Raw genomic sequence first — 15,931 nt, 5'->3', positions numbered from 1 at the left:
TACATGCCAGTCAGGATGGCTGCTATCCAAAAGTCTACAAGCAATAAATGCTGGAGAGGGTGTGGAGAAAAGGGAACCCTCTTACACTGTTGGTGGGAATGCAAACTAGTACAGCCACTTGGAGAACAGTGTGGAGATTCCTTAAAAAAATGGAAATAGAACTGCCATGTGACCCAGCAATCCCACTCCTGGGCATACACACCGAGGAAACCAGATCTGAAAGAGACACGTGCACCTCAATGTTCATCACAGCACTGTTTATAATAGCCAGGACATGGAAGCAACCTAGAAGCCCATCAGCAGACGAATGGGTAAGGAAGCTGTGGTACATATACACTATGGAATATTACTCAGCCATTAAAAAGAATTCATTTGAATCAGTTCTAATGAGATGGATGAAACTGGAGCCCATTATACAGAGCGAAGTAAGCCAGAAAGATAAAGACCAATACAGTATACTAACGCATATATATGGAATTTAGAAAGATGGTAACGATAACCCTATATGCAAAACAGAAAAAGATGTACAGAACAGACTTTTGGACCCTGTGGGAGAAGGCGAGGGTGGGATGTTCTGAGAGAATAGCATTGTAACAACTATACTATCAAGGGTGAAACAGATCACCAGTCCAGGTTGGATGCATGAGAAAACTGCTCAGGGCTGGTGCACTGGGAAGACCCAGAGGGATGGGATGGGGAGGGAGGTGGGAGGGGGAATCGGCATGGGGAACACATGTAAATCCATGGCTGATTCATGTCAATGTATGGCAAAAACCACTACAATACTGTAAAGTAATTGGCCTCCAACAAATAAAAATAAATGAAAAAAATTAAAAAACAAAAAGAAAAAAAAGAAAGGCGAAATTATCACTCAGGATGAAATTATTTCTGATCTCGGTAGATTAACAGTTCAGGTTTTTGGAAGTATATAAATAAGTAAAAGGCTTTCTTTCTATAGCTTCCTTATACATAAAATTAGGTAGAGACAGAAGAGCAGCCTGTTGTGGCATCACCTTTAGCAGAGTTTGTACTTTTTAAAATAAAGAAGGTATAACAACAGCACATCAAGAACAACAAACCAATCTTGGACTCACATCTGTTCTTTGTATTTCCTCCAAGGAAACAGAATACATTATTATACAATTATTATTAACACAATATTATAACATTAAATTACATTAAAACATCAAAATCACTGTCTGGAAAAACATGAAGTGGATTTTCTGATGCTGCTAAGAATAGATGAAAAACATAAAACCTGCAAAAGAAACATACATAGAGAACTCATAGTCCAAATCTTAAAAAATAAGTCTCAGATGGTAGGCAGGTGTTGTTCTCGAAGAAGGATTTTTAGGATCATTCCATTTTGAAGGATCATCAAATTTAACTCCTACTGAAAGGTCTGAACCACAGCAAACTGTACCATGGCTGGAATACCAAGGGTCATAAGCTTTCCCTGGGAAGCTGATCCCACATTCCTCTGACTCCCCTTAGAGGGAGGAAATTTCTACTGCTCAGGAAGGACACATGTAGGGGGAGGCTGACTGGCCCATGGCTCCAATCCCTCACCAAAAATGGCCTTCCTTTCCTTGGAAGAGATGGACATATCTTATCAATAAGGCTTAAATGAACACTGAGTCACATGGTGGGTCATTTTTTGAGAGGCCTGGCTTCAATGGCAGATTTTCTCTTCAAACTCCTGTGGGAAGCCTGGGTTGGTCACACCTGCCTGTGACTGGAAAGATGAGTGTCTAAAGCCATCTGGTCACAAATCTTAGACACGTGCTTCTATCAGTTGGTACCAGAGCCGATATTCAGGCCACTATCGGTCTGACTCCTGTCTCATTCCTCAACTGAAACTGAACTCAGGAGGTAAAAGATAGGTACCACTCATTGTCTCTACTCTTCCCCCTCCCAAATAAAACCTGAAACATGCAACTCAATGCAAAACAAATAATTCTTAGATCCCCTTAAAAGAGGTTGAACAAGGAACTAGTACTACCACCTTTCTCCAAGGGGAAGATTGTAAAATGAACCTTAAAGATTTCATCACTCTGAGATTCAGTGTCAAACTAGAACAGAGATCGCAACTAACTGCCCAATAAAGACTCTCCATCTGCAGTCACCCAATGAATGATATCTAGAAGGTGACTTTCAAGAATACTTGAGCTTCAAAAACATAATGAGTATCATATTCTAGAAACACAAAAGAAAATACAAGGGAACATCTTAGCACCTACAATGTGCCAGGAATTGTGCTAGGAATAGACATTTATATAACTTTACTCATTTCATTCACAGAGCAAAATTCTAAGGCAGACTTTATTTCATTTCACAGATAAGGGAAATTGAGGCTAAGAAAAGCAAAATACCCACGGTCATACAGGCTAGAAATGGAAAGAAATGAGAAATGCAGGCCTACCAAGTCTACCTTCAGGCCCAGGAGACTGACATCATAGCCCATGCTCTTAAGTGAGAAGATACCTAGAACTGATACATAAGAATAATATGCATAAGAAAAAGTAGAACAGACATTGATTTTAAGATAAGACTTTAGATAGCAGAAGCAGGTTTAAAGAGTCAAAGTAGTTACCTCTGCATAGAAAAAATATACCTCAGCATAGCAAAGCCCATATATGACAAACACACAGCTAACATCAAACTTAATGGTAAAAAGCTGAAAGCATTTCCTCTAAGATCAGGAACAAGACAAGGATATCCACTCTCACCACTTTCATTCAATGTTCTTTTGGAAGTCCTGGCCATAGCAATCAGATAAGAAAAAGAAATAAAAGGAATCCAAATTGGAAAGGAAGAAGTAAAACTGCCACTGTTTGCAGGTGATATGATACTACACACAGAAAATTCTAAGATGGCACCAGAAAACTATTAGAACACATCAATTAATTTGGTAAAGTAGCAGGATTCAAAACTAATAATGCAGAAATCTGCTGCATGTCTATACACTAACAATGAAGTATCAGAAAGAGAAATTAAGGAAACAACCCCACTCACTATCACATCAGAAAACAATAAAATACCTAGGAATAAACCTACCTAAAGAAGCAAAAGACCTGTACTCAGAAAACTTTAAGACACTAATGAAAGAAACTGAAGATGATACAAATGGAAATATATACCATGTTCTTACACTGGAAAAGGTAATGCTGCTAAAAAGACCATACTACCCAAGGCAAACTAGAAATTGAATATAATCCCTATCAAATTACCAATGGATTTTTCATAGAACTAGAATAAAAAAAATTAAATTTGTATGAAAACAAAAAAGAACCCAAACAGCCAAAAACCATAATGAGAAAATTAGAACAGAGCTGGTGGAATCACACCTCCTCACTTCAGACTATACTACAAAGCTACAGTCATCAAAACAGTATTGTACTGGCACAAAGACAGACACACAGATCAATGGAATAGGATAGAAAACCTAGAAATAAACCCATGCACTTATGGTCAATTAATCTACAACAAAGGAGGTAAGAATATACAATGAAGAAAAGACAGTCTCTTCAATAAGTGATCCTGGGGAAAGTAGACAGCTACATGTAAAAGAATGAAATTACAATATTCTCTAATACCATATAAAAAACTCAAAATGGATTTAAAGCCAAATTTTAAGACCAGATACTGTAAAATTTTCAGGGGAAAATATAGGCAGGACACTCTGACATAAATCCCAGCAATATTTTTTTGGATCCATCTCCAACAGTAGTGGAAACAAAAAGAAAAATTTAAAAATAAGACCTGGGACTTCCCTTGAGGTCCAGTGGCTAGGACTCTGTGCTCCCAGTGAAGGGGGGCCAGGTTCAATCCGTGGTCTGGAAACTAGGTCCCACATGCATGCTGCAATTAAGACCCAATGAGAACAAGAAACAATTTTTTGAAAAAGGGCTTATTTTTTTAAAATGGGACCTAATTGAACTCAGAAGTTTTTATACAACAAATGAAACAATAACATGTACATACTACTATGTACAAAATAGGTAAACAAGGATCTACTGTATAGCACAGGGAACTATATACAATATCTTGTGATAACCTATAATGGAAAAGAATCTGAAAAAGGACACACACACACACACACACACACACACACATATATATATATATATATATATCACTTTGCTGAACACTGAAACACTGTAAATCAACTGTACTTTAAAAAATAAATTAAAAAAAAAAAGCAAGAAAGGTAGTTGCCTCTGAAGACAGGAAACAGGTTGAGTGGGAAGGAGAAGTATTACTGTGATTTAAACTTTATTTTTAAAAATACAGATAGTAAATTCTGCCTCTGAGGGTTGTGGTAAGTAGAAAACAGTGCACACAAAGAACTCGGAACAATGCATGGCACTTAAGTCTTATCCAGTGAGCATCAGCTATAGCTACATCCAACAAAGGAGGTGAGCAGGCACCCAGGAGAGAGGTAGAAGAGGGGCTCTGAATCACAGACTGTCCAAAGATGCTGAGCCTAATTTAAAACATACACATATGCCCCATTAGCCAGAAATTATGGCAGAATCTTGGACAGAGAAACAACCCTAGAAAAATGTATTCTTAGAAAATTGTCCTAGCAGCAAAACTCATTTCTGAAAATGCATAAATTCAAGTTTAAGGATCATGATGTAGAAGAAAAACCAGGAAGGGGTAAAAGAAACAGAAAACAATGTTTCAAGAACAAAAGAGTGCCCACAAGAAAATGTCACTTCACATGTAACAGAATAGCTAAGATTAAAAATACTGAAGAAAGAAACCAGAGTACCAACTGCTGGCAAGGAACACTGAACTCTTATAAATTGCCTATGGGAGTATGCAGTCACTTGGTGAAACTCTTTATTAGTTTCTTATACCTACCCTAAGGTACATCAATTCCACTCCCAGGTGCCAGAAAAATGACATATGTCACAAAAAGACTCATACACAAGTGTTCGCAGCATCCTTATTCATAACAGCCAAATGCTGGAAATAACCTAAATACTCATCAGCAGAAGAATGGATCATCACTCCATGATACATTCATACAGTGGAACAACACTGAGTAATATATTAATAGGAACAAACTGCTGAGACATGTAACATGAAGAATCTCAACCACTGTGCTGAGGAAAAGACACCCGGTCATTCACTATGATTCCATTTACATGAGTTTCTAGAAGAAGCAAAACTAATCTACAGTGATAAAAATCAGAACTATGTTTGCATGGGGGAGGCAGGGAGCACAGAGAAAGTGACTGGAAAGGGGCATCTCTGAGGTGACAGAAATATTGGTTTTAATGTCAGGCAGACTTTTTATTGAAGTATACAGTTGATTTACAATATACTTTTAGCATAGCGATTACAGTATTTTTATAGATTATATTCCATTTAAAGTTATTATAAAAATAATTGCTATATCTCCCTGTGCTGCATAATATATCCTTGCAGCTTATGTATTTTATACATAGTAGTTTGTACCTCTTAAATGAACCATTTTTGGGGGCTGCACTGGGTCTTCATTGCTTTTGCGTGGGCTACTCTCTTCATTGCAGTGCTCAGGCTCAGTAGTTGTGGCGTGCAGGCTCTAGAGCTTGGGCTCAGTAGTTGTGGCACCTGGGTTTAGTTCCTCCACGGCATATGGAATCTTCCTGGACCAAGGATCAAATTCATGTTCCCTGCATTGGCAGTGGATTCTTATCTACTGTGCCACCAGGGAAGTCCAAGTAGTTTGTACCTATTAATCCCCTACTCCCTCCACTTTCAACCACTAGGTTTGTTCTCTGTATCTGTGAGTAGGTTTCTGTTTTGTTAAATTTATTCACCTATTTTATTTTTTAGATTCTACATATAAGTGATATCATTTCTCTTTCTCTGCCTTATTTCACTAAAGATAATACCCTTTTGATCCATCCATGTTGTTACAAATGGTAAAATTTCATTCTTTTTTATGAATCAATATTCCATTGTGTATATGTATGTACGTGTATATCTTCTTTCTTCATTCATCTGCTGAGAGACACTTAGGTTGCTTCTGTATCTTGGCTATTGTAAATAATACTGCTCAGAACACTGGAGTGCATGCAGTTTTTCAAATTTGTGCCTTTATTTTTTTCAGATATATACTCAGCAGTAGAACTGCTGGATCATATGGTAAGAAAATATTTTATCCATGATAAAAGTGGTAGATACATGGGTATATCCATTTGTTAAAACTCAAATTGAAGATTTTAAATGTGTGCATTTTATCACATGTAAATTTTGCCTCACTTTTTAAAAAAAGGCTAAGAAAGAATAAAAGCATGGACAACCTTGACACAAGCTTCTAAAAGTCAACAACAAAGAAGAAAAGCAGGTTGTTTCCTTGACACTAGGGGAATGAAAGCCCAATTTGAATGGAATGAGGAGAAATGGAGTATGAAGGAGAGAAAGCTGGTACAGACAGGTTTTTTAAGGAATAACAACCAAAAAAAGACAGGGTAGAACCTGGTGACTCAGTAGAACAAAAATGACTCACCTTTGAATTAAAAACCAAAAACTAGGCACCATGCTAGGCATAGGACTCCAACTTCCAAAGTTAGATAAAATTAAGAAAAAAATTCACTTCTAAAAACAGGGAAATTCGGCAGGAGAGACTATAAGAGAAAAATGAAGAATTCTCAATCCCATTTCATTTCAGACACCAATGGGACACTCAGGTTCCAGGGGAGTGATTTTTTATTCCTATTCCCTTATACTCATGTTCTCATTAATACTCACAACAGCCCTACAGAATACTATTACTCTGTTTCTAAAGAAGAAAGGAAAATCATGGTTCAGAGTAGTAAGTAGCTTGCCCAAGGTCACATAGCTAGTCACATAAACCCTCATCTTCTGATTCCAATCAAAAGATTTTCCCAGGACTTCCCTGGTGACGCAGTGGATAGGAATCTGCCTCCTAATGCAGGGGATATGTATTTGATCCCTGGTCCAGGAAGATTCCATGTGCCACAGGGCAACTAAACCCATAAGCCACAACTACTGAGCCTGAGAGCTGCAACTACTGAATCTCATGTGCCTAGACCCTGTACTCCACAAGAAGAGAAGCCACCACAATGCGAAGCTTGAGTACCACAACAAAGAGTAGTCCTCACTTGCTGCAACTAGAGAAAGTCTGTGCAAAGCAACAAAGACCCAACGCAGCCAAAAATAAAGAAAAATTAAGGAAAAAAGATTTTCCCATCATGCCATACCTGCTTCTTTCAGCAAGATTATAGCCTCCCTTTAGTTCAGTCTAGCACACTTTTATCTGTGTCCCTCTAGAAGTCATCACTATTTTCAGTGCAGCAAAAACCTGCAGAAACTGGGTCATTTTCAGTTCCAGCTCACAGAATAAAAAGGGTGGGGGGTTACAGATATCCAATTCTAAAATAACTTTAAAGGTCATATCTTCAGCTAGGAACCTGAACTCCACAAGGACAAGATGCTGCAGTGAATTTGTGGAGCTTTAAGCACTGCAGCCTAGGCAGCCAACTGTACAAGTCATTCTCACAACCAACTAACATATTTTACCACTAACAGAGTCAACGTAACAAAAATGTGAGCAAGCAAGCAAGGCCACAATTGGGTACTTCACACACCTCAACACAATGCTTCCCCTGGCATTTCTCTAATTATTCTTATTCTCAAGCACAAGAGCTAAATATTTTCACTTATATGCTCAGTCTTTAAAAGTAGAATCAACTCTTCTGCAGAATTCTATTTTTTAAGTAGTTTCATGAGAGCAGGTATCATATAAATATGTTTGGTATATTTGCAGAAAGGAATAAGAATTCCAAAACAATACAAATTCTTCATGTGCTATGTTCCTATGTAATGAAATTTGTAAATGAAGGATTAAATCATCTAAATCATTATCTACAAGTCTAAAGATGAACTAGTTTGTAGGACAGAAAACAAGGCATTACGAATATAGATTTCATTTTATATTTTTTTTAAACCTTGCTTGAGAGTATAAAATTAAACTGAGTCCGGTTTACAGAGCCAGAGATAAGTCAGGAGACTCAGAAACTGGTCGCATGGCTGACTGAAAGAGGAAAGTGTCTCTAAGATACTGCCTGGGACAGCTGGCCTCTTACCTGAATGCATCTGCTCTGTGCTGCTCCGCAGTTTGCTGTAGCCATGGCTCAAGGGCACCCTCTGGTAATGAGGCGGGGAAGAAGGAGGGGAGGCAAGAGGTGACATCGAGGGAGACTGCGTTTCCTGCTTCAAAGAATCAGAGCAGAGTTCAGAGGGAATCACTCAAGGAGCCTGGTGCTCTGAGCTGCAGTTATGAAGTATAATGCAACTCTACTGCCAGTAAGCCGACTGCTTTAACAAATGAAGATGTTTTCTCAAAAACGCAGCTTGGTTAAAAAGCACTGTCTGGGGATTCAAAAGTCTCTCAGAAAACAGTCTCACCAGAACTCAGTTACCTAAGTTACTAAAACAAGCCTGACACACTTCTAGTTACTCCAATAATATTTTCCTTGGGAAAACAAGAGACAACTGATCATATGAAATAACATTCATACTCCACAATTTTGATCTCTTTGTGAATAGATTCAATTTTCACTCATTAATAAAGGCTCTTATTTCCTGGATCTACATTTATCAAGTTTTCCAACAAAGTGGATGTTTTTAAAATATTTTAAATGGTAATGCTAAATATTCTTGGAGCTGTCTAGCCAAAGTAAAATGTTAACTTTTTTATACTGAGAAATTCCAAAACAATTCATTATGGGTAAACTCCAACTAGCCTACTCCTAAACAGTAGGATGGCACCTTAATAAAGTACAAATCTCAATTCAAATGTGAACTTTATGTAGGACCACAGGCGAGACAAGCTATTATTACTTGGCTTTTTACTATTACTCAGCTACTGGGTTTCCTCTCTTTTTTTTTAATGCTACTAATAGACTGGTAACAAGGAAACTGTACTTTTTATCAGCATAGAGACTATATAGGTCAAAAATATTATTTTCTTAGTCAAAAATAATAATAATAGTAATTCAATCTGAGATACCAATCAAGTACTCTTTTTCAAGTAAAAGAAAGAATATTTGCTTTGAATTATAAGTTCACAACCATAGACTGGGTGGGCCTAGCATAAATCCAGACTGAAGTGAAAGGATGTGTCCTCAGTGACACTGCCAGGGGATGGGCCTGAAAGTTCCCAGAGCATCAATCATCCTGGGATAGTGGGCCCTCATTCCTCTCCAAATGCTGGTGGGAAAACATGCCAAAGAGTACTGGCTGAAGAGTCTGATATAGGCATACCTCATGTCATTGCGCTTCACAGCTATTACATTTTTTTAAAAAACCAAGTTTATGGCAACCCTGCATCAAGCAAGTCTACCAGTACCGCTTTTCCAATAGCATTTGCTCACTTCATATCTCTGTGTCACATTTTGACAATCCTTAACAATATTTCAAACATTTTCATTATTATTGTATTTTTATGGCAATGTGTGTAATCAGTGAGGTTTGATGTTACTACTACTTGCTAAGATGGTAAGTTAGCAGTTTTTAGCAATAAAGCATTTTTTTAAATAAGATATATACATTATGGTTTTTTAGCCACAATGCTATTGCACACTTAGTAGACTACAGTATAGTGTAAATCTAACTTTTGTAAGCACTAGGAAACCAAAAACTCGTGTGACTACTGCAGTGGTCTGAAACTGAACCTGCACTGTCTCCAAGGTATGCCTGTACTCCTTTTTATATAAATCCCTGAAGAACTAGTTTAAAATGTATCAGAATTAGGATGTTATACAACAGAACATACTATATGTCACTTAAATATGAAAACTGCAACAATACTTTAAATATCCAGCATTATTAGGGTGAACCATATACATTAGTTTTCCAACTTAATCTTTTAATAATCATTGCATTTGAAAAACATTTTTTTGGTCTTTCTAAAACATGACAAATTTCTTTTCCATATAGAAGGTACTACATTGAATATGATTTGACTTTTCTGCATAATTCAGTATCTTCATTGCAAGTACCTTGATGCCCTGAGTGCTCACTAATGTGTAAGTCTATTTTGACAGACTTACTCATCTGGAATTTTACACTTTTTTCTCTACTCATCACTATCTGACTATTGCAATTAGTGGTCTAATTTTAAAAGCCTGTCCACCCTATTCTTGTTCCTGACCTGTACATGTAAAGGCAGCATTTCCCAAGATGGCCCTCCAAGAAGGGATTCCCTGGTGAAAGAAGTTTAGTACATGCCAATCTCCAGGTCTCCTTATTGCAGGACTTGTCAGGGCCTTTACTATGCTAATGTGCACCGTGAAAGTCTAAGACCAAGTATTTAGCCTTTCCCCCAAGAATAAGGCATGAAACAGTGTTCTCCAACCACATTTAACCAGAGAAACCAGATTTTTGGAAGAAAGCACTTATTAAAAACTCCTAGAAGTTACATTTCAAAAAAAACCCATTTAGAAATGGTCGTTAGATAAATCAAATAAGTGTGTTAAAGCAGTAACCTTACTTGAGACACAATTCTACATTAAAGTAGGCTCTAAATGGCCCAGAGATGGATCATGGTAATTTCTATGCATCAGCCTCTTCTTCTTGCTAAAAGGAAACTTTATAGGCACACTCCAAGCCTATAATTGTATCCCAGATGGTGCAATTCAAGGAACTGGAAGTTTGACAGCAGCTATGAGGCACTGCTCTGTGAGGGTTCATGGTCAGAAGCAAACAGACATGCCTGATCAGACTATTTACCTGTTTATCCTCATCGTCGATTCTTTTGAAGGTATTTTTTTCTGTGATTAAATATGGAATCTGAACTTTAGATCCATGCAGCTCAGTCGTGTTCCCAAACCGGATTTCAGCATCAGTCTTTGACATCATAAAGCGAGGCAGCGGCAGTTCTTTAGGAGCAGAATCAAAGAAGCTCAAGTGAGATTTTATTTGAAAACTGCAAAAAGGGGAACTCAATGGCCAAAAGATGAGTCACTTTTGAGGAAAAATTCCAGAGTACTAAATATAGATTAAATCTGATTTCAACACAATAAAGACTCCTATAATAATGTCATGTGCTACAGTTTAGCAAGGTATCTTGGCTCAACATTTTTAAATGCTGTCCAATCATTCTAGAACAAATTCAGGTTTTGGACAGATCTTCCATTTCAGCCTTTAGTTTGGCACCAAGAAAAGGGATGTGACATTGTAGAAATCAGTGTCAAGTGACAACAGTAGCAGGCAAACTTATATAGTGTTTATTATATGCCAGACTATATTAAGATCTGTAAATATTAACTCAGTTAATCCTCACAACTCGCTACAGTAAGATGATCATTACCCTTCTTTTACAGATGTGGAAACAGACCAGAAGGAGCTAAGATGACACAGCATGTCTGTGGCAGAGCTGGCTCTTCATAGGTCAGTGCCACTGCCCTATAGAAAGGCCCCTCATTCCCAGGGCAAACTTACTGGATACAACACGTTCTCATCCTATGTTATTGCTCAAGGAATGTTCACACACAATCTCCAGTTGTCTTTTTGTAATGGAATAAGGAAAATGGCATCAAGTTAGAGCAATCAATCCAAAGTTCAGTCAAATTCTACTGTCAAAACCATTAGCCACACTCAATACCACGAAGAGCTGAAATGCAACAGTCTGGTGTATTTTTACTTACCTTTCAAATTTCTGACAAAACTATTCTGAAAACAGAAATGAAACTTTGGCACACTTTAAGTTCTCAGCAGAGCAAATCACACACAATAACACAGCACAAAGAACACCAAAAATGGGTATAATATTCTGGATTAGGCATAATGATTTGCATCTGGATTCATTGTTTAGGATAATATTCATCAGTGTGCCTTTGCCTTCCCTTAGCTTGCTCTTCCAAAAACACAGCTGCACTTCCAATGATCGCTGCTGTGTTACAGCCAGAAAACATCTTAGCAACAGCAAGCAGTATCTCAGCTCCCCAGGCAAAGAAGGCCCCTGGCTCTCTAATATCCACATCATGTTTATTTTTAGTTGCTATGTCCACATTCAATTCAAAGAAGTAGGCAATATGACAAATCCCTGCGTGATCAATCAGCCAAGAGCCCAAGAGACATGAATAGAATAACCAATCTGGAAAATTAAACCAAGACTTTCCCCTAAAGAGATGATGGCCACCATTTTAAATATTTTATTATTTCCTAACCCTGGCAGCTCTTCAGCACTCAAGGCAGGACTGGACTTTAAGAGAAAGAAGGCAAGAGAAAAGAAAATCTAGATTCTCAGTAAATCAAATATGAGCTAATTCTACAGTTCTCTTCTCAGAAAGGTATTTATTACAGCTCAGTCTGAAAAAAGGATCTTAAAAAATTGAACAAGATCACATAAAATAACTTGTACTCTAACCTGCCCACAAGAGGATGACGCTACTTACAAGCCCTATCTGGAAAGAGAAGAAAAAAAAAAGGAAATGTTCGGCATTTGTAAGCTCCCTGACAGTGTTTCACTGGTGTTTAACAGATAACTCCAGGAACAATGGAACACAAAGCTGGTTGGTGAATATCAACTACTACACTAGGGCCCCCAGCTGTCCTTTAGGACACTGTCATATCACAAATTCTCCTTCCCTGGCTATGGCATTTCTCCAGAATTGTTCACCTGGGAAAGAATCTCCCTCCCTCAGACAGCGGAAGACAAAATACAGCTGAATTTCTCTCATACTTTCTTTGTTTTCAAGGCTTTAAACAACTTTTACTTAACAGAATTGTAACCATATATACTGATATTCCTATTATTCAAAACTAATGAAAGTGCTATTTTTCTTAAAGTGGTGCAAGCTTTTTTTTATGCTACAAGCTTTTTAAAAGTGAAAAGCAAAACTATAGTTTGTCAACATTCAGTCTAAATGTTGTTTCACAGTCATACGTACAGCAAATTTAATAGCAAAACTTTATTAGAAAATTAATCAATAAAGTACCTACTATCCAGTGATATATGTTAAGTAATCACAGGAGAAGATCTATCTGCAGTAATTGGTAAGAATCTTTTCTCCCAAACTGAATTAAATTAGCAGATAGGAAACAAATTAAGAGTTCAAATAAAATACTGCCAGGGGCCAAGGACACAATGAGCACAGCAATCATTTGTCTCATAATGGTATCTTAGGTTGTATTCTTTGAACACAGAAATGCTTTGTATATTAAATAGAAATGACTGTTTTTCCCTTCCACAAACAAAATTATGTCTTTGCTTTTTTAAACATGTGATCCTCTAAGTGAAAAATCTTTTGTTTTCCCATGTTTGATGGAGTCATGAATATTAGAAATACATCAATCTCCTCAATTCATTAGAAAAAATATAAGCAGCATAAACACAGTAATAAAAGATTAATTACAAAGAAGCAGCTGCTGTGCACTGTCCTCAAAAGATCCTGATGCTGGGAAAGATTGAGGGCAGGAGGAGAAGGCGACGACAGAGGATGAGATGGTTGGATGGAATCACCAACTCAATGGACATGAGTTTGAGTAAACTCCGGGAGTTGGTGATGGACAAGGAGGCCTGGCATGCTACAGTCCATGGGGTCGCAGAGTCGGACATAACTGAGTGACTGAACTGAACTGAGAAATATAATCGCAGCCACATGTATCATTGTAAATTGTATAGTAGCCACATTAACAAAAAAAAAAAAAATGTTAAGTGAAGAAGCCAGTGAAAAAATACAAATACTGCATGGTTTCACTTACATGACAGATCAATCATCAAACTCATGGAAACAGAAGGTAGAACGGTGTATGCCAGAGGCTAGAGGGAAGGGGACTGGGGAGTTGTTTAATGGGGGTGGAGTTTCCACCTTGCAATGTAGGCAGATTGGTTGCACAACAATGTGGATATACGTAACACTACTGAACTGTATACTTAAAAATGGTTAAGATGATTTTATATTATGTTTATTTTGTCACAACTAATATTTTTCAACTTAAAAAAAGCAAAAAACAGAGGTGAAATTAATTTTGTATATTTTAACCCAATGTTATCAATGAAAGCATGTAAACAAGATAAAAATTAATATAATTGTTTACATTCTCTTTTCAGACTAATGCTTTAAAACCCATGTGTACGTCCCTGTACCACAGACCTCAATTCAGATACACCACATTTCAGGCACTCAGGAGCTGCAGTAGTATGGCTACTGGCTGCCCTACTGTAAAAGCACAGTTTGGCTGATGGTTGCTATGAAGCAATATGGACCACTATGGCCAGAGATCTAGATTTTACTAAGAAATACTATAAAGTTAAAAGTCAACAAATAATTGATTTCTTCTTAAATTATGTAAAGAGTATTTTGTATGGAGGGATGATAATGATGTACACAGAGCTTAACTATTTGAAGACTTTTAAAATTTTGTTTATTTTTGGTCACACTGGGTCTTCATTGCTGCAGGCTTTTCTCTAGTTGCGCCAAGGGTTTGTTTCTCATTGCAGTGGCTTCTCTTGTTGCAGAGCACAGATTCTAGGGAGCACAGGCTTCAGCAGTTGTGGCTCCCAGACTCTAGAACACAGGCTCAATAGTTGTGGTGCACAGGCTTAGTTGCTCCACAGCATATGGGATCTTCCCAGATCAGGGATCAATTCTGTGTCTCCTGCATTGGCAGGCAGATTCTTTACCACTGAGCTACCAGGAAGCCTCATTTGAAGACTTTTAACAAATGTATATATAACCTCATAACAAATACCCAAAGTGCTTTCATATCCCTTTCTAGTTAATCACCTTCCCTTGTCCCACTGAGCAATGTATTCTAATTTCTAAATCCACAGATTACCTTTGCCACTATAGAACTTCACATAATGGAATGATACAATATTAATCTTTGTAACTAGCTTTTCTGATAATCATCCAATGTACAACATAATCATCTAAAGACAGTTCATTTTTTTTCACTGCTATGGAGTAATCCACTTTTATGAATATACTGAAAATTTTTAAACCCAGTCTCTGTGATAAACATTTAGGTTGTTTTCAGTTTAGAGCCATTATGAATATAGCTGCTGTGCACAGTCTTATAAATTACTTTTGAGAGATGTGAATTCATCAGTCTTGGGATATATCTATGAGCCACATTCAACCTGCTGTCTATTTCCATATAGCTCATGAGGACTATATAGTAGTAGTATAAGTATAAACTATTATGTACAAAATAAGCTACAAGCATGTATTATACAACACAGGGAACATAGCCAATATTTTATAAGTATAAATGGAGTATAACCTTTAAAACCTGTGTGTGAATCACTATATCATACACCTGTAACTTATATAATACTATACATCAAAGTATACTTCAGTTTTAAAAAATAGTATTTTCATTAAAAAACAATAGGTTTTACATTTTTGAATGCCTGGAAAACATCAAAAGAAAAATGATTCATGATGTGAAAATTACAAAATACAAATTTCAATATCCATAAATAAAGTTTTACTGGAACACAGCCATGCTCTTTTGTTTACACATTCTGCTTTCCCAGTTCAAAAGCAGAGTTGGATATGTGCAATAAAAGCCATATAGCTCACAAAGCCTAAAATATCCACTACCTAGCCCTTTACAGGAAAAGTTTGCTGATGCCTATCTTATACAATACAGTGCTTAAAGTAAAACATAATCTTACTAAAACAATAAAGTTTCATTTAATGGAAAAATATTTTATGTTACTTGAGCTTTTAATGTAAATTTTAAGTAATTTAAATTGCTGCTTTAATTAAAATTCAATTTCTCACTGGCACTAAACACATTTTAAATGCTCTATAGTCAGTTTCACAGGACTAGTGGCTACCATATGAGATAGCACAGTTTAGATGCCTGGCCAAAGGATTACCCAATTTTCTGCTCACAAAAACACTACAAACCAGCTACTACTTGACACCTGCTCCAGTATGAAAAATACAGACAG

General features: G+C 37.0%; 1 protein-coding gene across 2 annotated transcripts in view; it reads right to left on the bottom strand.

Annotated features, from left to right (window-relative positions):
• Positions 1-15,931, bottom strand: part of REPS2 (RALBP1 associated Eps domain containing 2) — a 254,183-nt gene that overhangs the window by 164,894 nt on the left and 73,358 nt on the right. Inside the window, exons 3-4 of one of the 2 annotated variants that reach the window (XM_065916435.1) lie at positions 10,753-10,901; positions 8,106-8,232 (exon numbers count right to left, since the gene is read on the bottom strand). In XM_065916435.1, coding sequence (XP_065772507.1) covers positions 8,106-8,232; positions 10,753-10,901 — 276 coding nt within the window. The remainder of the gene's footprint in view (positions 1-8,105; positions 8,233-10,752; positions 10,902-15,931) is intronic. The other variant, XM_065916436.1, reaches the window with a different exon arrangement.

Source organism: Muntiacus reevesi, chromosome X (assembly GCF_963930625.1).
Source record: "Muntiacus reevesi chromosome X, mMunRee1.1, whole genome shotgun sequence".
Taxonomy (NCBI): Eukaryota; Metazoa; Chordata; class Mammalia; order Artiodactyla; family Cervidae; genus Muntiacus; species Muntiacus reevesi.
The sequence above is the reverse complement of the archived record's forward strand: the minus strand, read 5'-3'. Positions and strand labels throughout refer to the sequence as shown.